This window comes from Saimiri boliviensis, chromosome 7 (assembly GCF_048565385.1).
Source record: "Saimiri boliviensis isolate mSaiBol1 chromosome 7, mSaiBol1.pri, whole genome shotgun sequence".
Taxonomy (NCBI): Eukaryota; Metazoa; Chordata; class Mammalia; order Primates; family Cebidae; genus Saimiri; species Saimiri boliviensis.
In genome coordinates, this window is record NC_133455.1 from 116,408,411 (window position 1) to 116,435,203 (window position 26,793).

General features: G+C 41.2%; 1 protein-coding gene across 3 annotated transcripts in view; it reads left to right on the forward strand.

Annotated features, from left to right (window-relative positions):
* GRIN2B (glutamate ionotropic receptor NMDA type subunit 2B) overlaps positions 1 to 26,793 on the forward strand; it is a 439,543-nt gene that overhangs the window by 298,972 nt on the left and 113,778 nt on the right. For all 3 annotated transcript variants that reach the window (XM_074403265.1, XM_074403266.1, XM_003934543.4), the window contains one exon: positions 3,400 to 3,514. In XM_074403265.1, the coding sequence (XP_074259366.1) occupies positions 3,400 to 3,514 (115 nt within the window). The remainder of the gene's footprint in view (positions 1 to 3,399; positions 3,515 to 26,793) is intronic.

The following is a 26,793-nucleotide window of genomic DNA, read 5'->3' on the forward strand; positions in this document are numbered from 1 at the left end:
AGTTATTCCACTGATACTGCTTAATAATTGAATTATTTCTGGAACGTCTCTTTATAATTGCCTTCAGAAATAGATACATTCCTTTAAATATTCTTAATGGTGTTTTAGATAAAGGCAGAATTATTCAGCACAGTGTCTGATGAAAAGGTGGATGCTTAAGCCAGATAATTTATTTCCCTCCCATTCTTCTTCTTCCTTATCCCTCTCTCCTCCATCCCTCTCTTCCTTCCTCCCACTTTTCCTCTTTCTTTCCTTCCTCTTTCCTTTTATTCCTTCCTTTTTCCTTATTTCCTTCTTCTCTTCAAAATAGATGAGATCAAATTGTTTTACATGTCTTATAAACTTTATCTGAAGGCTCCAGAAATTTTTCAGGGTCTTTGTAGTAAGAATACACTTCCAAGTAAATTTTATTGGTGGTTACCTTCTAGTTTGTTGGTTTAAAATACCCTGTCTTGTGGTTTTGTAATTATATTCTCTGCAATGAATTCTTCAGGGCTTTTGGTTGGAGTGTTGTAGTCATTGCAAACTATAGGAAACCCGAGTTTTAGTTTTACACTAATGATGGGCTTAGGTGAGCAGCTCTGCACTGAGAGCTGAGGGGCAGGGCAAGGAGAGGAGCAGATGGAGCATTGAGTTGTGTCGGGAATGCTACATGGCACTGAGTGAAGGTGCCTGGAGAGAGCAGCCGGGTTGATATGGTAGAAAACGTGAAGCGTGGCATATTAGAACTATGTAAAGGATTTGGGATGCTAAGCCTGATGTTGTGTATGAGAATCTGGTTGGTGTCAGGAAAGGACATGGAACTGGAGCTATTGCTTAAAATATTACTTCTGCTCTCAGTTAGCTGTGTAACTGTCATACTGGACCCTTATTGACTCCAATAGTGATGGCATCATATCTGAAAGGCATAAGAAGAGACCCAGAGACAATGAATGAGATACAACATTTACTGGGGGAACTCACATACAAGGACAATCCAGTGGTGGTGGGCTAGGCAGGAGAACTGCTACCATTTGTAAAATGCATGCAGTTTATATAGCATTTTCATTTAGCAACGTTCACCTAAACTTTCATTTAACCCAAAACAAAGGGCTTTGATCTCCTGTATGGCCTGCATTCCAAGGGATGAACTGGGGGTTCAGATGTCCTTCATAGATTAAAAAGGGAATCTCTGGGTTGGCTATTCCCAGATTCTTTAGCTTAGGACTCCGAACATATATTTTTCTTAGATTGTAGGGTCATTCTCAAGGTATGCTTAAATTATTGCTGTCAGATGCATCTGCCATATGATAACATTGGACAAATATTTTAAGCTCCTTGTGCTTGTTTTTTAATCCATCAAGTTAAAATTAGGAAACTAAAGGAGTTTAACAGTTCTTTAAAGAGTAAAATTGATTTCATAAGGGATGTATGATAAATGTCTTCAAATACTTGAGGAACTCTCATGTAGAAGGAGGATTAGACAAAGACTGCAGAATCTCTAAAGAGAAAACAGGTGTTTAAGGGTTGCAGGGGAGAAGGTTTCAACTTTAAGTAAGAAAAAACTTAAGTAGCCAGTACTGAGATGGCTACCTTGAGCCCAGAAGGTGCCATGAAAAGTTCCCCATCAGTGAAAGAATTCAAGAAGAGCTGAGAAGACCAATTTTATAATCTAGAAGGGAAGCATAAACTGTAGTTAAAGTGGTAGTCTAGTTGATTATGAAATACTCTTTCAATTCTAAGATTCTAGGCATCACTACTCTCTTGGGGTCTTCTGTGTTCTTGATTGCATTTGTGAAGTTACACAAGACCAGGGAATGACAGGCTTAAACATCCCAGGTACTTCTGGAAGTGAGAAGTGAGCCATGAGGGTTTGGTTCATGGTGCATGGGCATCATTAGAATCACCAGAAGGATATGTATCCTAGCAACCTTGTTGTTTAACCTAATGTTACTTGGAAGAATCAGTGAAGACTCCCAGTTTCATTAAATGAGAGGACTTAAAAGAAGAATCTTTAAGCTGCCTTCTTCAGCATCCTCACTGCAATTACAAGATACCCCTTTTGCTTCTTAGCAGGGACATGTCTCAAAAGCAACATCAGGCCCAAGGCTCCAGAGTAGCATGTCATGTGAACACAGATAATCATTATTGATTCTTGGGCCATTATGGTAAAGGGACATTAATTACCATCAGTGCAGTTGCACTAATGCAGTTGTAATGAGCATGCCTTTGGGAATTCCCAATGAAGGGACTGCTCATCAGATGACAGCAGCAGAGGGGAAAAGGGTGGGCTAAAGTGAAAGTGTCTGGGGGAAGACAGTTTTGTTGGTCTGACTCTTGTTACCTCCAGAGTTTCTGTTAATCTATGCACAAGTAACCAAAGCACTCTGTGAAATGCCTCTCCCTCCTTTCCTGATTCCTTAGTATTTTCTGTTCCATATACATAGTGTCATAACCCTGGTTTCCAGATGCATCCTGTCATAGCACATCCCTGCTTACTGGACTCATCTCACAACCCTTAGAAGTATGGACTTGGCAAGACCTTAGTAAGAGTTAAAGAGTATGTGCATATTTCTGGGATAGAGACCCTGAGCTCCTACATGCCACATTTCTTAAGCAGAAAGACATCTTGGTACATTCCTACTTTCATTTCTCGTCTCTACTACCCCTATCCTTTAATTCTCCTTTGTTTTTCATTAACAATTGTTAGCACTTAATGAGACTCTGCTGTGCACCACACCGCATGGTAAGTGGTTAACCTGCTATCTCATTTAAGCCTTACAAACCTAATTAAGTAGGTCCCTTTTATTATTCTAGTTTTTGCAGATAGGGAAACGCTAAGGCTCAGGAAGGCTGAGTAATTTGCTCAGTCATACCAATGGACTGAACTTAAACCAAACACCTTTTAAAAAATTTTTATCTTTAATTTTATTTTAAGTTCTGGGGTACATATGCAGGATGTGCAGGTTCGTTATATAGGTAAACGCGTGCGATGGCGATTTGCTGCACCTATCAACCCAACACTGAGGTATTAAGCCTAGCATGCACTAGCTATTTTTCCTGATGCTCTCTGTCTCCCCACCTCTGTGCCTGCAGGCCCCAGTGTATCTTATTCCCCTCCCTGTGTCTATGTGTTCACATTGTTCAACTCCTACTTGTAAGTGAGAACATGCAGTGACCAAACATCTTTTATGTAAAATTTTTATATGATTTTTTTCAGATGATTCCTAGTATGTGAAAACTGGGATGACTCCATTGCATAATCAAATGGGAGTTCAAGGAATACCAAGTTTGATAATGGTGTCTGTATTGCTATTTACTGGTCTGTCTCCAGCCAGCTTTCTCTGTATATACCTAACTGCCTTGTTCATGGTAGACCCTCTTCATACTTATAATCTTCCTTTTATTTTATCTTTACAGGTATCTTATCAACGTCACTTTTGAGGGGAGGAATCTGTCCTTCAGTGAAGATGGTTACCAGATGCACCCGAAACTGGTGATAATTCTTCTGAACAAGGAGAGGAAGTGGGAGAGGGTAAGACATGTCTTTGATAATTCTCGAGCAAAGTAGAGACGTGAAATTTTGCAACAGTTGAAGGAAAGTGGTCCTTCGGTTTTTGTCCCTAGACTTGTGGAGCAAGGGATCAATACTTTGATACACAGAAGACATTTCTCAAGCTTCTGTCTTCATTTACTTGCTGTTTTGGTTCATCAAGAGATTGTTTTCTTTATGTGTTACCACTTGTTACTGATAATTGCATCGCTCTCTGAATCATGACTTTGTTTTCGTGGAAGACTATGTGTATATAACATTTGGTAAAGAAACCGAATTAGTGGTACAGTTCAGAAGTTGTGTCCTAGAGAGCGCCTGGGGAGCTTATAAAGATGAATTTGTGAAAAAGAAAGGTTTAGACTTACTGTGATTGAAGGATTTCCATGCAGCTCTGCTCAGAATCTCTTCCACTGCCAGTTGATCACAGTGTTTGAAATTCTACCATCAGAAATTAATTTATGTGGCACCAGACTGTAGATCCAGTTCCCAGCTCTATTTAGGATCTTAGGCAAATCTCTTCACTACTTGGTGCCTCAGTTTTCTCATCTATAGAATGGAAATAATAATAATAGTACCAACAGGTATGAGGATGAAGTATATGTGAAGTGTTGAGTACATAGTAAGCACTCAATTCATATTAGAATTTTATCATTCCAGGTTCCCAGTTAAATACAAATATTAGTGAGAGTAATGTCATCACCGATTTTTCTCCAAATATGTTCTACAGTGCTCTTGTCTCTCAAGACATTTTGCTGAAAAATAGTTTTACAGATAAATAAAGTTGGGAGTTGCTACCTACTGTTTCTCACTCAACGAGTCTTAAAACAAGTCTAACCCTTGAAAATTCAGAGGTATCTTACAAGAAAGAAACATTTAATTTTATTTAGAATGGAATTTCCCAAAATTATTCTACCTCAAGACCCCTTTGTTCATGATATTCATATTCTGTGAAAACATGTTGGGAAAACTGGTTTAACACAACTTCCACAGATTCCATGGGCCAATTGGCTGAGAACAGGCTTCAAAATGTTAGCGTGGTTCTGCCTAGATGGAAATCCAGTGATATATTTCTAGAGAGAGTTACCAGAAAATGAGGCCAGAGATAAACTTCCTGAAATTCACAACCTCATCACAGAGAGCCCTCGACAGCTAGTTATGTGAATGTGTAAACACTCGCCCCAGAAACTAGGTATGTAAGTCTCAGGCAGTAGAATCCAGGATCTAACTCTTTAAGCCGAAAGACCTCAATCTATCATGCATTTTCTGTTATCAGATAGGGCACAACCATAAGGCTTAAACGATGCCAGCTTATTATTATTACTATTATTATTTTGAGACAGGGTCTCATTCTGTCACTCAGACTAGAGTGCAGTGGTGCTATCATAGCTCAGTGCAACCTCAAAAGCCTGGGCTCAACATGTCCTCCCACCCCAGCCTCCCAAGTAGCTGGGACTATAGGTGTGCACCACCATGCCTGGACAACTTTTAAATTTTTTGTAAAAATGAGGTCTCACTATGTTGCCCAGGCTGGTCTTGAACTCCTGGGCTCAAGTGATCCTTCTGCCTCAGCCTCCCAAAGTGCTGGAATTAGAAGCGCGTGCCACTGCGCCTGGCTGGCCTGACGTTCTTGATTAGAGTTGCCCTCCCTCCACGGACTTATCATTTGTTCAGAAATGGTTGTTCCCTGTGCTTCTGCTCTTCACTCCAATCAAGCTGCTTTCACTGCTGCTGTGGAGACGTCATAATTTAAGAAGTGTTCTGGACTCCTCATGTATAACAGGCACTTCTGTCTGTCTCCAGAAGAGGAGCTATTAATAACTGAGGCTTCATAGGTGGCTCATGAGATGTCCAGAAGAGGCAGCTTTTTTGCAGTAGGCCCACAATTAGTGTCTCAAGCAGGAGAAGGCATCTCACAACTGCCTTTTCTTAAAGAGACACCACTCACCTTCAGGTCGTACTGACTCCTCTTCCTGAGTCTGGAATCTGAGGCATGTGCCCCCAACCCCTTTCCAGAACTAGCCCCTCCTTCTTAGTGTTTGGATCCCTTCCCTTACCAATTCTACTTTTATTCTAGCTCTTGAATTTATTCTTTACTTTATATATGATCCAAGAACTATGCGATAATTTTTTAAGTGGGCCTGCTTGTCCCTGGCCCCTGTCTTTACCCCTTCAGATTAGTCCAAACTATGGCTGCCAGAATGAGTTTCCTGAAGCACAACTCTGATTGTGATGTTCTTTCTCTGCCCAGAGATCACTCGAGCCTTCTGTGGTTTATAGACTGGGGCTAAACTTTATCTGTTCTTGCATTCAAGGCTCTGGTCTACCTTCCAAGCCTGCCTTCTCCTCATGATTTCCTGTCTCACAATTAAGCTGCCCTGGGCTGCTTTCTGTTCTGAGAATGTGCCTTTGGAGGTCCTGTCCCCTGTACACATCATGATGTTTCTTCCTAGAATGAATTATCCAATTATATAATCATTACCATCCTTTGAAACTCCATTAAAATATTGCAGCTTCCTTCCCTCATCTTTGACTGAGATAAAAATCTCACACTCCCTTGTCGCTGTAGATTTTGTCTGTACGTCGGTGGTAGCACCTGTCACATCTGTCTCGTGTTGGAGTTGTGCGTATGCATGCTTCCAAAGAGCAGAAGCTGTGTCTTTATCTTACTGTGTCCTCATGGCAAACCGGAAGAGCATATTTCTTAGAGCAGTTCAATAAATATTTGTAGCATGTATGAGAATCATTACGTAATAAAATAATCCCAAAATCTATCATTAACAATCCAAGTTTGTGTTATTGCCCTTGGTATGATAGCTGTTGTTTTGTGGGGAGGGGGAGGAGAAAATCTTTGTGAAGATTGCATTTTTATAGATCATACTTTACATATACTGAAGGAAGTTGCTATTTAAAGGAATTTTGTGGTTAATCTTGTAAGGCATTTTAGGAGGGGTTAAGATAATAGAATAGAATGTTTTCATATCGATTCGATTAAACCAGGGAACACTTTGGAAGATAGATGTCTAGTGTTCACTGAGGTCATAGAGCCATGCAGCTCCCCAACTTGGAGGCTCCTGTTAGGGCTGACTTGTGGGCAGGGAGGATGGCAGGAGCTCGCCGTGGCTCCAGGGAATGGATGGGTTGTGGTGACATTGCATCATGGGAAGTTGCACTGGTCCTTCCACTGTTATCCTTGTCCCCAGGACATCATCCTTAAGATGCCTAATGCTGCTTCAGAAGGTCCCTTGGTCTAGGGAGGATTTAGTGTCAGTGGACTCCAGGGAGGCAGGCACCAGGGTCAAGATTCTACAGGGATGAGTTGAACACTGAACAGATAAGCAGGGGCTAGGCCAGGCGAGGTGGCTCATGCCTGTAATCCCAGAACTTTGGGAGGCCAAGGCAGGCAGATCACGAGGTCAAGAGATCAAGACCATCCTGACCAACATGGTGAAGCTTCGTCTCTATTAAAAATAAAAATAGGCCGGGTGTGGTGGCTCAAGCCTGTAATCCCAGCACTTTGGGAGGCCGAGGCGGGTGGATCACGAGGTCAAGAGATCGAGACCAACGTGGTCAACATGGTGAAACCCCGTCTCTACTAAAAATACAAAAAATTAGCTGGGCATGGTGGTGCGTGCCTGTAATCCCAGCTACTCAGGAGGCTGAGGCAGGAGAATTGCCTGAACCCAGGAGGCGGAGGTTGCGGTGAGCCGAGATCGCGCCATTGCACTCCAGCCTGGGTAACAAGAGCGAAACTCCATCTTAAAAGAAAAAAAAAATAAAATAAAAATAAAAAAATTAGCTGGGCGTGGTGGCACGTGCCTGTAGTCCCAGCTACTTGGGAGGCTGAGGAAGGAGAACTGCTTGAACCCGGGAGGTGAAGGTTGCAGTGAATCAAGATCGCGCTGCTGCACTCCAACCTGGTAACAGAGCAAGATTCTATAAAACAAAACAAAACAAAACAAAACAAAACAAAACAAAACAAAACAAAACAAAAAAACAGCCAGGAGAAATGTGGATTTGTAGGAGAAATATGGGCTACAGACAGGACTCTCAGCCACTGGTCAGGCTGCTAACTAGCCGTGGGATCTGGTTTTTTAATTTTTCTACATTTTTCTTTTCTCCTCACTAAAATAATGCCATGGGACTAAGAAGACTTCTTGGGTTCTTTCTTGTGCTGCTTCTGGGACGGCAAAATCTCCTTGTAAATAAATGGTGGATTGGAATGGAAATTGTGTGAGGGATGGAGCACACAGGAACCCGGGCTTGTTTTGAAGGGCGTGTCTCTGGGGGCATATATGTCATTCCTGTCATTTAAGTAAATATTTTCCCAGAAAGGCCTTCCTTGCTGAGATAGTCACCCAGTCACTCTGTCTAACAGTAGATTTTAATTTCCTTCATACACTCATTATCTGGCATTCTGCTTACCTGCTTGCTTCTTTGTTTATTGGCTGCCTCTTCCCACCAGGATGGGTGCTTCCTGGGGACAAGGACCTTGCTCACCTCTAGAATTCTGACCCTTCAGAAGAGTGCTTGCCTCCAGTGTCTGGACCACTCAAAAGATAATTGCTAAATAAATGAAGAATCCATAGGCTTGGGAGAGCTAGAATATTCATAAGCTATTTCACTTCTACCCTGAAAGTTCCCCGTTTAGACATAGAAGTTTACTGGAGACAGCATGGGAACAGGTAACTTCCCCACCTCTGGAGTGAGCCACCCCAGTGGCAGGGAAGGACTTGGGGGAATCTTCAGGGAGTCCTAACTCCCAGTGGAGTCATACGTACATGGCCAGTTTTTAACAAGGCATCTCAGGTCAAGGAAGGTTAACCTGTTGGTATGAACCATGTGCTAGGACTTCCCAGCATTCCTTTGGGTTCCTAAAAGTAGTCCCAGTGCTACGGTCTTATACATTTTGTTCTCTTGGAAAGACGAAGTCAACATAACATAGTTTATGGTTTTGGAAATCAGAAAGAACTGAGTTCAGTTCCCCATGTTGCCATTTATCAGCTAGTGACCAACACTACCCAAGTCTATTTTCCTTTTGTAAAATAGGGTTTTATATAAGGCTGTTGTAAAGATTCAGAGAGATTTTAGAGTCAAACATCAGTGAAAAGTCACTGAAACAGTCAGTATCTAACAAACGTCAATTGGTAGTCAATACCCTCTTTATGTAATTTTTTAAGGTAATATTTGCACATGGTAAAAAATCAAATGGCACAAAAGAGTATTCAGTAAAAACAAAGTCCTTTTCTCGTCTGTGACCCTTAGTTTTCCTCTCCAGAGCAATACTGTTCCAGTCTCTGAAATCCTCCCCAGAGCAATTGTTGTTAACAAATTTTTATGTACTCCTCTGAAAATACTCCAGACATTTTACAGATTTGATATATTTACCCAGCCTCCTTTAATGAAATATGAACACTATCTGCTCTTGTGAACCTTTAATGGGATCCTATGTAAGGAAACCCTAGGAGCCTTAGGGGGCTAGAATAGCAAAGAGATCTCTGGATCAGAATTTGATTCACAGAAAACCAAGAGTGTCTCTCTGGTATGTAGGAATGTGGAGAAGGGCATTTAAAAAGGAATATTGTGTGTGTGTGCACGCATACACACACATGCAGACATAGCATGGTGAGTTGGAAAGGGTAGACGATGGTGAAAAAAATCATTGTGTGCAGAGTGGGCTCATTTGTAAGGTTCCTAAATGGGGGACAGCTGCATAAACTTGCTTTAAAAATAGTCTGGCACAGAGATGCAGTTCCAACAATCTTTAAGGCTCTGTCTCTATCAGAGCCTCTCATGATTTGCTTCATTGCTATTGCTCTCTGCTTCCATTTAATCGTTCCTAAAATGGGGATAATAAAAATGAAATGCAGTGGGGGTGTGCTCTGAGTAATGACTTCAAGAAATGATGATGGTGCATTTTTAGGCTGTAAGATGTAAACAGACCTTAAAGGGACTGTCTGGGTCAGAATTAAAGGAGAGTATGTAAGATCTGTATCTCTGCTTATCTTTTCCAGAAAGAGACAAGAGGGTGTTGTATAAGCCCACTCCCTCTTTTCTGCCTCCACCCACCAGAAAACTCCCTTACGTAGATTAAAATCATTTTTAGTTTGTGTGGATCCTTCCCTGGACTCCCAAAACCTGTTTCCATCTATGGCTTTCAATACTGAGATGTCACAACCACATCCACCAGCGAAGGAGAGGCTAGAAATGAAAGTGCCTGGCACGCAGTGTCGGACCCATGATAGTACTTAGGAATTAATGGATGGATCAGTGGGAGAGAAGGAGTGCAACCAAATGGAGGAAAGGGAGACCCCCCCAAGAGCTGAAGCAGCGACAGCATGGTGAGACAGAATGCTCTGCCAGTATCTGCAGCCTGGAATAAATAAGACAGGCTCAGGGACACTGTGTCTCTGGTGACCTCGTGTCTAGGAGGTAGCACCAACTCCAAGGTTTGGAGGCTCTGCGATCCTGCCCTCTAAGGACCATGGTGATCATAGTCCACAATGATCAAATCCGTGTTGATACAATAGAGGTCAGTCGCTACTGTGGCTGATATTACTTGAAAGCCTTCCACTGACAAAGTAAAACAGCCCCTCCATCCCTGCTCATGCACACTCACTCATTCCGAACAAACTGGTAGACTGTTCATGAACCTAGGAACCACATCTGTGTGCCTCTTCACTATATCTCTGTGCCCAGCATGGTGTGAAACATCACTGAATAGACCAGCAAATGCAGTGCTGGTGACTGCCCTGGCACAGCTGGGCAGACTGTGTCCCACCTCGCAACCTCAGGGGAGAAGCCAGGGAATATTCATGTGCTCTCCAGGCTCTACAGAGGGCGTCTAAGGGGGTGAAACAGAAGCTCCTCATGGCAAGGATGTTTGTTCAGGATCTCCTGATACCACCATTTAACAACATGCTATTTTTACTGACTTTGAACTGAGTACTAATATGCATCATTGGATTAAGGGATTAGAAGACAGGATCCATGGAGAAAGGCTATGGGAATTGGGGTTGTTAAGGGAAAGAAAAAAAAAAGGCGATGAGGTGATGACTTATTCTCTTAAAATGTATGAAGAATTATTGTACCAAATGTGGAGATCAGCTGTTCACTTTCTCCTCTGAGACAGAACCAGAGTGAGTGGGCTTAAGATCAAGCAGAGAGGGTTTATATTAGCTATAGGGAGAATGCCTTAATAGAGAGAAGTGTTGAGTACTGGAACTGTTAGCAACACCAGGGGATGACTTTGAAAGTCCTCAGAATTGTATATGTCCTTGTTTCTCTGTAATGTACAGTCTTGCACAAGCAACAATGCATGAACTAAATGGCTTACCCTCCCCATCTTCCCACCTCCCCGCCTTCCCACCTCTTCTCCCTTCCTTTTTTCTTCCTCTTCTTTCTTTCTTTTTCCTTCTTCATTCTCTCTTTCCTTTTCACACATAATTAATAAGCACCTAACATGAGCCAAGGACTGCCCCCACAAATTTGTATCGTAGCTTTCCCGATGGCTGGGAAAAACACAAGTACATTGCAATAAAAAAAAAAGGTGCTTGTTGTGACATTTAACATTTCTATAAACTAAGGCGATTTTTAAATCTTACTATTTGATACGGTCTAATATTGGCTCGATGTTTCATGTTGCTTAGTAAGTAAAGACTCAGCTCATGTGTATTTTATTTATGACAGTGACACAGAGGGGCCACTGGATTACCTATTTTGTTGTGTTTTTCTGAGTTGTGATTATTGCAGACCCTCACATCCAGGTGTTGCCTTGTTCACTGAACTCCAAGAGCCCTTGCCCATCCTGTTTGCCTACACCATTCTGCAGGGTTCCAGAAAGAGATTACAGGGGGCAGCCACAGAGAGGAGGAGGTCGAGGTGTGCTGATCATCCCTGAAGTCTCAGCACTGCTGTAGGTTCAGTCCACAATGTCAAGCCACTACTCCCAGGCACATTTATGAAATAATTCAAAGAGAAGAGCGGGATGTATTGGGGGAATAGACTTCGGCATATCATTTCAGAAAGGCTGGTTGTCTTCCAGTGCTTGTCATCAGCCACTGAATGAAAAGGATAAAAGAACAAGATAACCTTGGTTGACTTTACTTTTGAAACCTGTACATGCTGATGGGGAGAGAAAGCAGAACTGAACGGAGAGACTGAAGAACTGCTGGCTTAACCTTGGCTTAAGGAAACAGTGAAAAGGAAAGTGTCCCCCAAGCCAAAAGATGGCTTTCATCCATCTTGTTAAAATGTTATTGAGATTTTTATTTCATGACAGTTATCTGCAGTTGGTCCCTGAGTCCTCTAAACTGTTTCTTCTAATTTCTAGGTTATTATGCTTTTCCAGTACTGGTATTGAAGAAGAAAGAGTGGTAGAGAGATGAGAAAATTTTATGTTTATATCCAGGTTAAAAACAACATTTACAGTTTTCTTATTATGTAGGTAATTAGTGTTTATTAAAAACATTTGAGGGGATAAAATAAAATTTACTCATATCTGCACCTGTAAAGGATTAGCAGTTATATTTTTAAATTTCTGCCCAGTATTTTTTTCTGTGCATTCTATGTGTATATTCTAATACAATACGGAACAATACAACAGAATTGGGATCTTAATGTATAGATAGTTTGCAATCTGTTTTCTTCTCTTCCTAGGATATTGTGGACATGTTCCTTTTTTTATTAAATGTTATTAAAAAGTATAAAACAATGCCTAATATTCTACTGTAAGACTATAATGTGCTTCCTCAGACTGGTTCCCTATGATTAGACATTCATAGGCATGTTGAGTAGAAACTCTGGTTCTCATATGAAAATAATTTCAGAGCTGGGCTAACTTTGACGCCATAAGATTGCTTTTTAAGGTAAGAAGATTTAGCAATTTTTTTTCTTATCCAATGTCCCTAAATGTGACAAATGAAAACCCTTAATTTAGGAATTGCTGGGTTTATGTCGATTCAGCAACAACCAGGGGACACGTGTGCAGTCTGGGTGGAAGACTCCCCTTTGTTATTTCTGGTCTATAAGAAGTCCCAGAGGGTTTTCTCTTTTTGATCTTCTCATACAGTGCACTGCCTTCTAACTTTGCTGAGAAGTACATTTCTTATCTTTAGTAGTTACATCACAGAGAATGGGGTTGTATGTGTGTTGCATGTCTGTCTGCATTTTTCATCATACTGGTTTCATTTTCTTGAAAGTTGATGGCTTGTAAATTTCAGGCTTATGTTCCCAAGGAGTCACACGACTCCTGCTCGGTCTGACATCCTTTCCAGAGCCATTTCTATTCTTCGGTTCATACATGACTCAGAAGGGAGAGAGAAATGCCCTTCTTTCACCAGTAGTGATAGAACATAGCTGACTTGCTGTTATAGCAGTATACTACAAAAATACCTTAACATATTTTTCACCAAACAAGCTACTTTGTGCATACATTAATAGCACATTGACTTTAGCTAACACCTGAAGTTTGACAGTAAAGCTATAACATCTGATTTTCCTTCATATGCAAGCATGCCTTTATTGATCTAGCACCCGAAGATCTTACGCTTTGAATTTTTCCTCCAGTGATGATGCACAGTCTCTCTCTCTCTATAATACCTATTTATGAGAGCTGGCCAGAAACAGGGTAGAAATAATTCATGTCTGCAGGAAGAGAAGCGGGACCTTGGCATGTTAACTCTGCCAAGTAGCATATGATACAAAAACTTTAAAGGAAGTACTGGCCAACAAAAAAAATAAATCTTTAAAACAACAAAAGCTATTAATGAAAAACATGGACGTAAATTTCCCACCACAGCCATCGCATTCAGATTATTCAGGGTGATTTTATAATTTTCTCTATGATGGTTATTTCTGCTCATAATTTGGTAGACCTTTCAGTTGACTCTGATAGAGATGCCTTAAGGTGGCTTGCGTGGGAGCTTTCCTACTTTCCTTCCACCCGCCCTCTCTGTTCTGTGGCCAAATGTCCTCCACTGTCATACAGGTGGCCTACTGCTGGGTTTACTGGCCTTCCAGGTCTTAGTTTGTCAGCTAACTGTTCTGAAGGTTTAAACTTAAAGCAAATCTGTACCAGGTGAATGGTGAGAAAGTACGACTTTGGGAGGAGAAGAGTGCACGTAGAAGGCATTGGCTGGGGAGGCAATGATAGACCTCGAGAGGAAAGAAACCCAGGCTCCGCTGCCCCATTCTCCAGATGCATGCCACATTTCTGCTCATGCCAAACTACTGGTGGATACCTCTCCACGTTTCTCTAGCCCAAGCGTTTGGTGTCAGATGTGATATCTTCTGAGGTCATCATCTTTAGCTACTCCTGAAATAATATGTACTAGTTTTTCTTCATCCATCCCCTGGGAAAGGAAGTTTGCTGGCGAAAGAACAGAATATTCCCTTTGAGGTAAAATTCGTAGTGGATATTTAAGACACCTTGGCACTCACTTTATAGAAAAGCGAACACAAAATTCCATTTTCTCTATAGGATCTGGGAAAGACATATAAATGCTCAGTCTCGCCTGAGATTAAAGGACATTAGGAAGATTTAGCCATGAATATATCTGACTTTTACGTAACGCTTCATTAGCAATGCTGTTAATGGACAAATTTAGCATATGTGATCCCATTTTGATTCCTGTTAAAACTTTGAGAAATACTTGTACATATAAATAAATTGAGGATCAGAGAGGTCACATGATTCTCCCAAAGTCACACAGCTAAGGAGTGGCAGAGCTGGGTGTAGACATTTACACCCAGCTCCGTTTGTGTCCTGTGTGCTTTTTGCCTGAACACATGGAGCTTAAGAGTACAACTAGACTAGTGGGATCAAAGTGTAGCAATGTCAGTGGGGATAAATTTATAGACTAGAGGACAAGTCACGCTATGGAAATATGCAGACCCTGCTACTTGAGTTTTAAAACTACATGTTAAGAAATGGTCCAGTATCTGGGATGGAGATGGGTATGTGGAGGCTGGTTAGCCCAGACTGTGACTGACTATTTCAATGTAGCATTTTTCTGTGATCAGCATAAATAGGAGGAAGAAAGGAAGGAAAGGAAAGAGGGAAAGAAAGATAAGAGATGGATAAAGCTTTCTTATATCTTTCTATACTTTTCCTGTTCTCTCTCTCTCTCTCTCTCTCTCTCACACACACACACACATACACACACACACACGCACACACACACACCTCTCTTTTCAGTTAAGAACACAGAACGTATCTCTTCAAGTTGTGAGGAAAGAACATGTTTCTTTGACTAACAAAGGCCATAACTACCTACGAAAACAGCTGTCTAAGTCCTCATTGCATGGAAGGGATTTTCGAGGAAACAGTCATCTTCTGAATTAAAAGCTTTTCTAAAATCAACCATCATGGCAGTGGCACCGTAGTCCTGCAGCCCCATTGATCAGACATCTGTTGGAGGTGCAGAGAAATGTCAAAACGCTGCGGGGAATTTAAAATAGCTGACCTACAAAAACAGCTCTTAAATCTTAGTAGGACAGTGACATGAAAATTTAACTGCTTTATTTGAAACACAAGCAACCAAATATTTTATGAACTCAACTAGCTAAGGGAGAGGAGTTTTGAGATCTTACATAAAATGAGATAAACTAAACAGGATTCATTAAGTTAAAAAATATATGTATGTGAAAGAAAAATTAGGAACAAAATTCAATAATAAGAACATTGATCTTCAAATTTATCATCGCTGTGCCAATGTTTCCTCACAGGTGGCTGTGAATTTCAACTGCAGTATATGAGTTAAATCAGGAGGGATGAGCATTTTTTTTGTTTAAATAATCATCTATCTATTTTTATAGTTATCTTCGTGGGACAACTTACATTTATAGTAATGATATGAAAATAATTTTTGATACATGTATCTTGAAAGGAAGATTATTTCAAAAGTTAGTATAGGTAGTACTCAGATGTGGCAAAATTGTTACAGTATTACTTGAATGAATAAAATTTGGGAAACATTTCTGCAGGGCAGAGTTGTTCCTCTCCAGCCTGGCCCCAAAACCATGGTATTTGAGGCCGACCCCCACTTCCCTTCCCCTTCCCTGCTCACCTCTCTGCATTCAGGCTCCATGCCCCATAACTGCAACTCACTGTTCCCCAACACCTCTCGTGCTCTTATGCCTTAAGCCTTGGCTTATGCTTTTCTCTTGACCTTGGATTCTTGAGCTTGTCTTTTGACACACAATTTAAAAACCAAGAGACACCATGTTTTGGTCACCTCTGCCCAGCTCAGTGATTTATCCAAATAAATTGAAATAGATGTTGCTTTCCCTTTCTGTGCTTTTGTTTCTTCATCTGTAAAATGGGGATTATAATAGCATCTATCTCAAACTGTAAATTTTTAATTATTTTAAAGCTGTGAAGTTACAATTCATGTAAAATTCTTAGCACACTATCTGACATGTAGCACATGCTACTCACAGATTCACTATTATTTTACTTGAACAGGTTTTAAACCAATGATAATACAAATGAAATTAGATTCCAAAAAACCCCCCAGGAAAATGGAAAGGTTGACAATACTTAACTACACAAAGACACACACAAATTAGTTGGGTTTTGGCCTTAGTCACTAACAGGAAGAAACTAGAAAATAGCATGTAGATTTTTGATGTGCTTAGTTATAAATTGGGAAGGAGCAAGCTTTTTTCCCTTCATTCTAAAATGACTTTTTGCACAGATTTTTAAAAGATGAGTCTTAATTAATAATAAGATACTGACAAAGTCTACAGCATAGCACAGCAGCCCATGCTGAGGCTATCACTCAGAAATCAGGGGATTAGAAATCCCCTCAGTTTTGATTTAGCACATTGTGGGTTCTCAGTAACCAGTAAATTACAACCAAAAGACATTAACCAATAATCACAGTTTATGAAATCTTGTAGTTTATGCATCCTTGTGCTTTTGGATCTACTCGGGTTTTGTGTCATTGTCATAAACCACCACATTGTGGTTGATCTTAAAGAATTGCCAATTTTCCCATTATGTCTTCTTTATTCTGCAGCAGATAGACTGGCTCATAACCATTAAAGAAATTCCTTCCACAAGGGAAAATGCTTTAATGTCAAAAGACATGCCCATAGTCATGGTTGAACATAAAGGGGATGGCGGTGAAATGACAGGTGTGGGGAGTGGTGAATGATCTTAACAATGGACACCTGAATAGCGTTTCACTGTTTACATCAGAGGTTCTCAAAGTATAGCCCCTGGACCACCAGCATCAGCATCACCGGGGAACTTATTAGAAGTACAGCTTCTCAGCTTCCACACCAGCAGTTCTAGGGATGAGGCCTAGGAATCTGAGGTTTTACCTATAAAATAGAGGGGCAGCTGATCACACACATTTCCTTTTCACAAGGAGATGAATCTGCTTAATAGATATTTAAGGCTGCCACTTTGTCATTGTTCTCTGTTCTCATTTTATTTTCCAGCCATTAATTTTATAATAAAACTGAGTCTTTATCCCTTCATAAAGTGGAGGACAGAGCCAGTAGCCTAGTAAGAGAAAGTTAAGGCCTTTCTCACTCACTCCAGAAGATTCTGAATTACGTGATATCTTCACGTAGTTGCTGAAGACATTCTCCAACACAAGGCCGATTGGGTTTATGCATTTGGCAAATATTTCCTGAGCCACTACTAAGGGCTGAGCACTATTCTACCTGCTGGGGAAACGGTATTGAACAAGACCAACAGCTTCCCTTCCTCAAGGAGCCTGTGTCTTGGTGAGTGGGGTCAGACAACAAACATATAAACAATAAATATCATTTCAGGTCATATGCACCTAAGGTGCCACATACCCCTAGAGACAGGGTGCAGTGGCTCTCAGCCACTTAATGCCGGCCTCAAAGGGGCTTTTGATGGATTTATCATTTTAAATAAGTTGCTAGTTAAATTTTCTTCAGACTATGTTCAGCAGCTGTCATAAGAAATTAAGCAACTTATTTAGAGAAAGAACTTTCCAAATTATGTCCATTAGTCCTCTGCCTAAATTGCATACAGATACTGTGTTGAGACTACAGGCCCACTTCCAGGCCACAGGGGAAATGTAAGTTATCTTCCATTTTTTTTCTCACTGCTAAATTTTAGAGAATAGGTATGGATTCTCATAATCTGTCACATCAGAATATGAACATTTCAATATTTATGCTTGATTTTTCCAAAAAGATTAGGAAGCGTTAACCGTCACTGTTGAATAAGAAGCGCATTTCGTGGGTTGCCTTCTCTGGCCTGCTGTTCTATGTGAGCATGGCATCTTTTGGCTTTCTTTCACAGCTGTTATAGAAATTATTTCACTACCTTGTCTCCAGCTGACCCTGTAGCATCACAGTGTGATATAACACGGGACCTGGTGAGGATGTGTAGGAAAGGTCATAAACTGGCAGTCACCAGACGACTTTTGGGTCTTCAATATGTTCTGTATGGCCTAAAAGGTATATTTAAAGATTAAATTGGTTTCTACCATTTAAAAATTTAGATTCCCATAGGGCTCCAGATTTTGGATTTCCTAAAAGATCAGAAGATGGGCAGCACTGGGTTCACATTCTGCTGGGCCCTCTTGGGATGGAATCATATGCTGTCCAGTTCCACATAGTCCCCACAATCGTCTCACCCCTTTCATTAATTATCTACCTGGCCCCTGCAAACACTGGAGTTTGTAACTCCCAGACACAGATGAGTTGGAAAAAGAGTCAATTGCCTGCTTAAAATCCAAAATGGATACCTTACAAATGGGTAGATTTAGAATTAAGGAATTGAGCATTTACGGAGCTGAGGCAGCCTTTTGATGGCTCCTGCAGTTTAGCTTGGAGTCTCTAGGGGGCAGCTGCGAATTCTGAGCACTGCCTTGGAAATGCAAGCACGCTGAGCAACCCCTGTTCTGTATTGCACGGAATCTCCAGATGCACCCTGGAATTGTGGAAGGCAAAAGACGCTACTTGTCTGAAGGGTTTTCTGTTTGTCAGACAATGAAATACAGAAATATCGACTTTTAATGCATTGAAAGGTTTTAGGCACATGAGGAGTGTGCATTTGTCTTTTGTTCTTGGCAGAGTAACATAATCCTAAATGAAGGAATACCTGGAAAGCCTTCATAGGTGTGAGCTTTATAGGGAATTTGAGTGATCCAAGGGCATTTACCTAGCAAAGGAAGGCTTCAACAGAGGAAAAACTCAGCTAGAGGAATAGGAGAATGAAGGAAAGGGGCTGGGTAAATGAAAGAAACGTGAATAGGAAACGATGAAATTAGAAATGAAGACTGGGACAGAATGGTGCATCTTAAATGTAAGAATGGAAAACTGACAGCAATTAAAAAGTCTAAGTGTAGAGAAAACGCATGATGATTTTTAGTCATGCTATACTGATTAAACTACAGAGGCGGAGGGGAGGAAAAGCAGAGTCAGAAAAGATGAGGTTGAAGTTGTTATGGAAAAGAGCCATACTCATATGAGGCTTTGAACATTCAGGCTAGAAAGGAAGAGAATTTAATAATGACAGTAATTACACATGTATCTTTATGTTTGTGCAAGTGCTAGATAAGGATGTGAAGGAAGTGCTTAGTCTCTTTTTGCCATGAGCACATGGTATTTTAGATTTTAGTTTCCTCCACCCTACCCCAGAAGTTAGAAACACTTTGTCTTAGAATGGAATTTCCTAATATTCATAGAACAACATTGACCATATAGCATTTTTCTACTCCACGGAGCTCTAATAAACCTCTTCTCCTTTGATCCCCAATGGTGTTTCTGCATTTCACGTGAAAGCAGAATCTCAAAGTCCACGGGAAGGAGGCATTGCTTTTGCTGCCTGTGTCCACAGTTAGCCCTTTTATCATTCAGTTAGCTTCAGTTCAGCTCAACAAACATAAACTGAAGGGATTCTCTATGAAGGACTCTGCGTTGGGAGCTAAAAGAAAATATAAAGGTAAATAAGATACCCTGTTCTCAAGAAATATATGCTTTTAACAGAGGGGATAAGAAAATTACACAGGTATGATGCAGGGAAGAATATGACATGATAGGCAGCCGCTAAGATGACCCCCAAAGATTGGCACCTCCTGGCGTTCATGCCTGTGTGTGGTCCTCTCCCCCAGTTGTGGGCTAAATTTAGCAACTCGATTATCAGGAATAGAACAGTAAAGTGATGGGATGTCAGTTCTGAGATGTCACATGAAAGGACTAGCTTCTGTACTGGGGCCCTCTCTCTTGCATCCCTTACTCGAAAGGAAGCTAGCCACCTTACTGGGAGCCACCCTACCCAAGTGGCATGGAGCTGATGTCCCTGACCAGCAACCAGTGAGGACTGAGGCCTGCCCACTGCCATGCAGCCTTGTATAAAGCCCTGAGCCAGAGGACCCAGGTAAAGCGTGTCTGGATTGCTGACCCACAGAAACTGTGGGACAGTCAATATTTGTGCTTTATACCACTAAGTGTTATGTTTACACAGCAATAGGTAACTAATCAATGATAAGACAAAGGGGCTTGTAAAAAGAAATCACAGGCCAGGTACAGTGGCTCATGCGTGTAATCCCAGCACTTTGGGAGTCTGAGGTGGGTGGATCACCTGAGGTCAGAAGTTTGAGACCAGCCTGACCAACATGGTGAAACACCATCTCTACTAAAAATATAAAAAAGTAGCTGAGTGTGGTGGCAGGTGCCTGTAATTCTAGCTACTCAGGAGGCTGAGGGAGGAGAATGGCTTGAACCCAGGAGGCGGAGGTTGTAGTGAGCCGAGATCATGCTACTGCACTCCAGCCTGGGTGACAGAGCAAGACTCCGTCTCAAAAAAAAAAAAAAAAAAAAAAAAAAAAAGACGTATCTGGTTAAGGGAATTGGGAATAGTTTTGAAAAGAACATGATTTTACTGATGAGCTTTAAATAATGGGGAGGGTTTTTAGAGGTGAGTAATATTGAAATTGAGGATATTTCAGGCAGAGGGAGTAACAGGTGTAGTATATTTGTTCATTGAATAATCGGTTTTTAAAAAATTTGTCCAGATGATAGGTACAGATAAGGGGGTAGAGAGACATCTTTAGGGAAAGATTGAGCTTAAAGACCATTAGAAGCAAAGACGGTCTGAATTAACTCAACAGGCAATCAGAAGCCATGAAATGTTTACGAGTGGGAGAGTGATGCGATTGTGACTTCTCTTCAGAAAATCCATCTAGTAGGTGTGGTGGGCTGTAGGAACTCAGGTGCCTGCAGGAATGTCACAGTCATCTAGGGCCTGAATGAACGTGGATGATCATGGAGCAGCAGTGGCTGCGAGAATGGCAGAGGTGGAGTGAATCTGTAAGCTACTGGGGAAGAGGAGACAGTGACCACTGAAGAATTGAACTTCAGGAAATGGGATGTTATGGAACACCAGGACTTCAAAACGAGGAACAAAATTAGTGATGGGGGAAGTGGTTTCATGGGTTCAGTTTTAGGGTTTCTAATTCTGAGTTATTGTTGAGTCAGGAGGGAAGTAGAAATGTCAATCTGTGGTTCTGGTGTGAAGATACCACTAAAAATGCAGGCTGAGGAATATTCTCCATGGAGGGGATAATTGAAGACTAGGGAGAAGAGTTTCTGAAGAGAGCGGATGGAGAGGGAAGGGGACCGAGGACATGGGCTACAGGACATGCCTCTAGGAGGGTGTAGGGTGAGAGAAGGGAGTGAAATCAGCAAAGGAAAGGAAGAAGTGGTCAGCACCCAAGAGGTTGGTAGAGCCAGGACAGCATGATGGCAAGGTGAGGGCAGGCGACTTTAAGGAGGAGAGGAGGTGCTGAAGCCTGACTTCACGGTGGTTCTCATTCATGCCTCATTGGGAAGAAACGCCTTGCAAGACCCCGACCCCTCAAAAACAGACCGTGCCAGGCAATCATGGAACCATGTGGTTCTGTTCTTTTACTCATTGTTTAAAACTCAGGCATTAGGGTTTTTCTTGACAATTTAAGGAATAGGTGGACACAAGTATTTTTACCCCAATGTAAGTTCTTATTGTTCTTCAGTAATGGACCTCTGCTCTTCAAAATTCATATTTTTATTTTCCAGCTAAATTACTGGCCACTTAAAAGACTATTCTTAAGTGTAAGATTCTAAAGAAGGAAAATGGCTTCAACTGTGGGCTCAAATGTATTCCATCTAGTTATGAGGATCTCTTTTTCAGAGCCTGAGGAATCCTGTTTCATTTTCATTTCTCTTTTATGTAACAATATTTTGTTATTTGTGTCTGATGCCAAAAGTACAGCAATTGTTCATTAAGGGGAAGTTAATTAAACAGAGAAAAGCACAAAGAAAATAAAATCCACCCCAAATTTAACCACCCAGAGATAATTTGTTTATATTTTGATTTATATCATTTTAGTCCTTTTTCCTTTATATTATAGATGTGTTTTATAAAAACATATGGGACTATTTATATAAAATTGAAGTAGTATTACACGTCTTGTTTTATAATCTACATTTTTCTTTAACAATATCCTGTGAATGATGTCATAAATATTTTATTAAATTGTGTAAAATAACTAACCATTTATCTACTATTAAAGCATGAAATAGCTATCTAATCTCTATCTGTTACCTATTTAAATTCATGTATTTATCACATGATTTTAAAATTTCTGCCCCTCTATGCTTCCCTCCTCCCTTTCCCCCTCACAAGGGGCAAATCTTGGTCATGCCTTATTGGTCTGAACATGTCGTACTGATAGTAGAAGGGTCTGGCGTTTGTTGGCTTTGCCTTCTGCATCACTCACTTTTCAGTGAACTACTGAAGAGCACAGCAACAGGTGTCAGGGAACACCAGAACACCTGCCTGTGTTGGCTCTTCCCATATCACTAACGTGAACTCTGCTCCTTCTCTAAGCAAGTACTGTCCTCCTGGGACTGCCGTTGCAGCGGCAAATCTGTCTCCTGGCGCTTTCTCTTAAATGCCTTTTTAAACATGCTTAATAATAGATGAGCACCTGGACCCTTCTTCATGAAGGGGAGCTCAAGCAGCTTTTAGAACACGATAAAGCTATTTGGCCCTTAAAAGCTGATTCTTGGAACGTCCCCAATTCCCCAGGACACCATTTAGTAACCATTTGCTCCAAGACAGCAGGTGGTTTTCCTCGTAGGTTTCCTTGCTCCACTTCCCCTTCACCTTACTTTTTCAATCCTGGATACAACTTTTACTGACTCTTTGCAGCCATTCAGCTGACAAAGCAGCTCCCAGTCCCCTCTCTTGCTCTCTTTCTCAACTCTGTCAATCCTCCCTGCTGTGTAAATCAAGCAGGACGTCTATACTAGACTTGGTGTGATTGTTCCATTTTCTGCGTCCAGGTATTCTAGAAAGAAGTGAGTCCCTTCCCCTTGGATTATATGTCCTGGCTTTGCCATCAATCTACTAGGTGACCTTGGAGAAGCCACAAAATGTCCCTGGGCTTCAGTTTCCATTCATACCTGTAAAACAGGAGGGTTGGATTAAATTCTTGTGGTCCATCTAGTTCAAACAATCTGTAGTTTTAAGAACAAGTTTAGATTTTCCAGTGTTCTGACTATGGCATATTTTTAGTGACATCTGTTTATTCATTAGTTACAAGAATAGCTTATTTTTAGAACTTCATTTCTTAGATGGGGCAGCTCAACCACTTGGTTCCACGGTCTTTGTTAACAGCTACCTTCCTGGGAAGGATGCTTGGAAGGGAGGCTGAATTTTTCCACTGTCCTCTTTCTTCTGCCTTTTTAGTAAGATTCTTAGTAATAACAATCTAGAGCAACCTTCTTCAGAACCTTGCTACTGAGTGATCAGAGAAAGACCTTTGACTCTTTCTGTCTTGTGCAGTTGAACCATTTGTGTTTCCTTCTGGAAAGAGACATTGGTGATTGGAGTCAGGCCGAGCCGCCTGCACGTTGGTGTGTCATGGTTACGCACACATAGAACACCAGTGTTTCCTACCCCACTGCCAGACAGTCTCTTTTTTTTTTTTGTTTTATTCTGTGATTCTAGATACTTTGTAACTTATGACCATTTGTCTCTTTCTCTGTAATCTTTTCCTTCAAAATTAGAAATGATCTATAGGGCAGAGTGATGCTGTTTTTTTCCTTTTTATATTTTGAAATTAATACTGTATTCAGGAACTGAATCATATGTTCAGTTCCAGGTGACCATTTCATTCAACAAACATTTAATGGGTTCCTACAGTGTGCTAGATTCTGTTTTCCAAGGAAGGTTGAGGAAGATGAATAGAGAGGACTGACAGGTAGAGAAGCAGGAGAACAGAGAGGGAAAGGTAAAGAAAGTCACTGCATGAGAATCTAGAAGGGAACAGAGGTGGGGTTTCTCAAAAGCGGTAAGGAACAGCACAGACTCCATCTGGGCCAGAAGGCAGAGGAAATGAAAGAAAAGGAATCGGAAAATTTAGGGAGTGTCAGCCAATTCTGCTTGTAAAGAAGATTCTCTCAAGCAATTGGAGCCCTGATTGACAGATAACAAAGTGTTAGTAATAGCTAACACTATAATATGTCTACAGTGTGTCAGCATTTATAGGTCAGGCACTGTTCTAAGCAGATCGCTTACATTAACTCATACAAATCGTCACAACATCCCTATGGAGTTACTATTTAAGATGATAAAAACATATACAGGCCAACAACATGAGGCCCAGAGAGGTTTAGTGACTTTCTAAAGGACACAGCTAGTCAATGGCAGACCCAGGCACTGGACCATACAGTTGAATTCCAGAGACTGTGCCAACCCCCACGCACACTGAATGTAACACAGAGAAAGGTCTGGTCCTGTTCTCATTCTACTGGGGATGCAGTGGGGATTAATCTGTAGTAGCTTTCAAGTGTCCTGATGCCCATTTTCTTTCTCAGTCAGTTCTTACTGCTCTAAAATTCAAGCCTCCTGCTCAGTATTTGCCGACATCAAGAATCTGGCCAGCACTTTTGCGTTAGCTTCAGGCATGGCTTGAGTATCATTGTGACTGGTTGGACTGGGTGGTTCTATTCTGGGCTGAGGTAGGTTAGGAAAACAAGCTTGAAAATATGTGGCTTTTGACTCACTGGTTTGCTTGTACAAGGAAAGGCGTATAAGAATCTTGCGGCTTTTGAATGCTTTTGGGTAATCTTGTGCTTAGCGGTTTCTCTTGGTTGAATGTTGATTCCCTCAGATTGATATGCAACTACTGCCCCACTAAATTTTAACTTCTCTGGATTTCTCAAAAGTATTACACTGGCCCAACTCAGGGAATTACTAATTCACTTCTTTTACTCATAGGGAGAAGGCTGTGGAAGATTGACATTCAATTCCATTTCTTCAGTTGAAATATGTTTTTTGTTCTCCTGGGTTTCTATCCTCTCTAACAGGTGTAGTAAGCCTGTTTATTCTGCTTGTAAAACCTCCAGTGAAGTAGCCAGAACCTGGGGCAGAACATTATCCTCACCCTGACAGCTGTTCTGAAACCTCAGAATGGGCTTTACAGAACTGGAGGCAAATCTAGCTTTCCTCATTGAAATTTGCATTGTAACAGGTGAACAGACACACCAGGACCTGAGTTATCTGGACAGTACCACCTGAGAAGAACAAAACACACCAGCAGGATGGCCAGAACTGGGCTTCAGGGCTTTTAGCAGTTTCACCTATGAAAGAAAACAGAGTCAGCACTTGCTGTATGCAGAACTCAGAGAAAGTAAACTGTTGGAAACAGAACCAGTTGACTCATTGGCAGCCAGCAGTTTAGGGGAGCCAGTCCTAAGAGCATTCTTTATACCATTGCATTGGCATTAACCTGCAAGGCTACTATGTGAAGGTTTAAGCAGAGACCATCAGAGTCAGCAATGGATTTCTTACAAGATGTGCTTTATGTCAAGATTTTCACTTTGGTTTTTCATATACAAACAAGCAAACAGAATTAGTTAACCACCGTTGGGGTCTTTCATTCTTCTGTTTCCTGCCTACTTCTCAACATGCACACATTTTCAGATATTTTCCTAGAGCTTCTTTGCAAAGAGCCCAGGGAAGCTTTTCTTTCTCTTGCCACCTCCTCCCTTGTCTTTCTATCTGGCCCTGCAGTGAGGTTCTCATTACACCTCTTATCGTAATAATTCCAGAAATAACATCTACCTTTTCTATCGTGCTTTTTGTCGGAGGATTTCCATTGAGCCACTCTAGCAGTGAGGGCTATTCAGCAGCCCACCCCTGGCACAGCATTCCTCTGCTTTTGGGTCACAGACAGAACATACTGGAAGCCTAGGTACAGCCTTTTTGGTTTTTGAGAATCAGAGGGGAGTACAGAAAGGAGGTAGCAGAGTTGCATAACCCTTTTTTGTGATTTTTGACAAAAATCAGATACTTAGTCCTAAGACTGGCTCAACAAATAGAAATTCTAGTGTGAACCGTAGGGCTGTACTGCAGAAAGAGGAAAAATGGGCAATTAATGTTACCAATTAGTGGTAATAGATGAAATGTGCCTACTGAAAATGGGTGGAGACATACTTATTTGAAATAGTTGATGTAAATCCATGGTGTTAGTTGAGTTCCCACCATATTCACTTGATGAAGAGAATGAAAGTCATCTACTGAGTTAACATTGTATTGTATGCTTCCACTGTAATTGTCCTCCTAATGCCATTTCGTGATGTCAACTTATTAACTTATTGATGTCTCTCTGACATCTGATACTGGGGACCCATCTCTCCTTCTTGCAACTCCCTCTTTCTTCTGTTTAAGCCTCTCCTTTTTCTGCTGGCTTTTTTCCCTCCCCCGCTCCCCTTACCTTCCATCTTTACTCCCACTCTGCCCTCCGTTATTTACTGGTGTACTCCAGGGTAGCATTCTTGATCTTGTCTTCTCACAGACTCATTCACACAGACTTTATGAACAATGCCTGTCTAAAAGTGATGACTTTCAAATCTGCATAGCCAGATTTTTCTCCAGAGCCCAACTCGGATGCCCAACCACCTTCTTTTAAGCCTCAACTTTTGTATCTCGCGGAGACCCCAAGCCCACCAAACTCAAAAGTTAACTCCCTATCTTCTCCCCATCCAAGGCAGAAACCCGGGACTTGCTAGGGGATTCCTTTTTCTCCTCTATCCATCTCTTCGACCTACCATCTTTTTATATCTTCTTTTTTGCCTTTGTCGTGGATTGCATGAATTACTGCAATTTCCTCCATTCCTTGACTCTAATCTAGCCCTTTTCTAATCTATCCTTCACACAGTATCATGTAGTTCCTCCTAAAACATAAAATTATTCATGTCAGTTCTCTGACTAAAACTGCAAT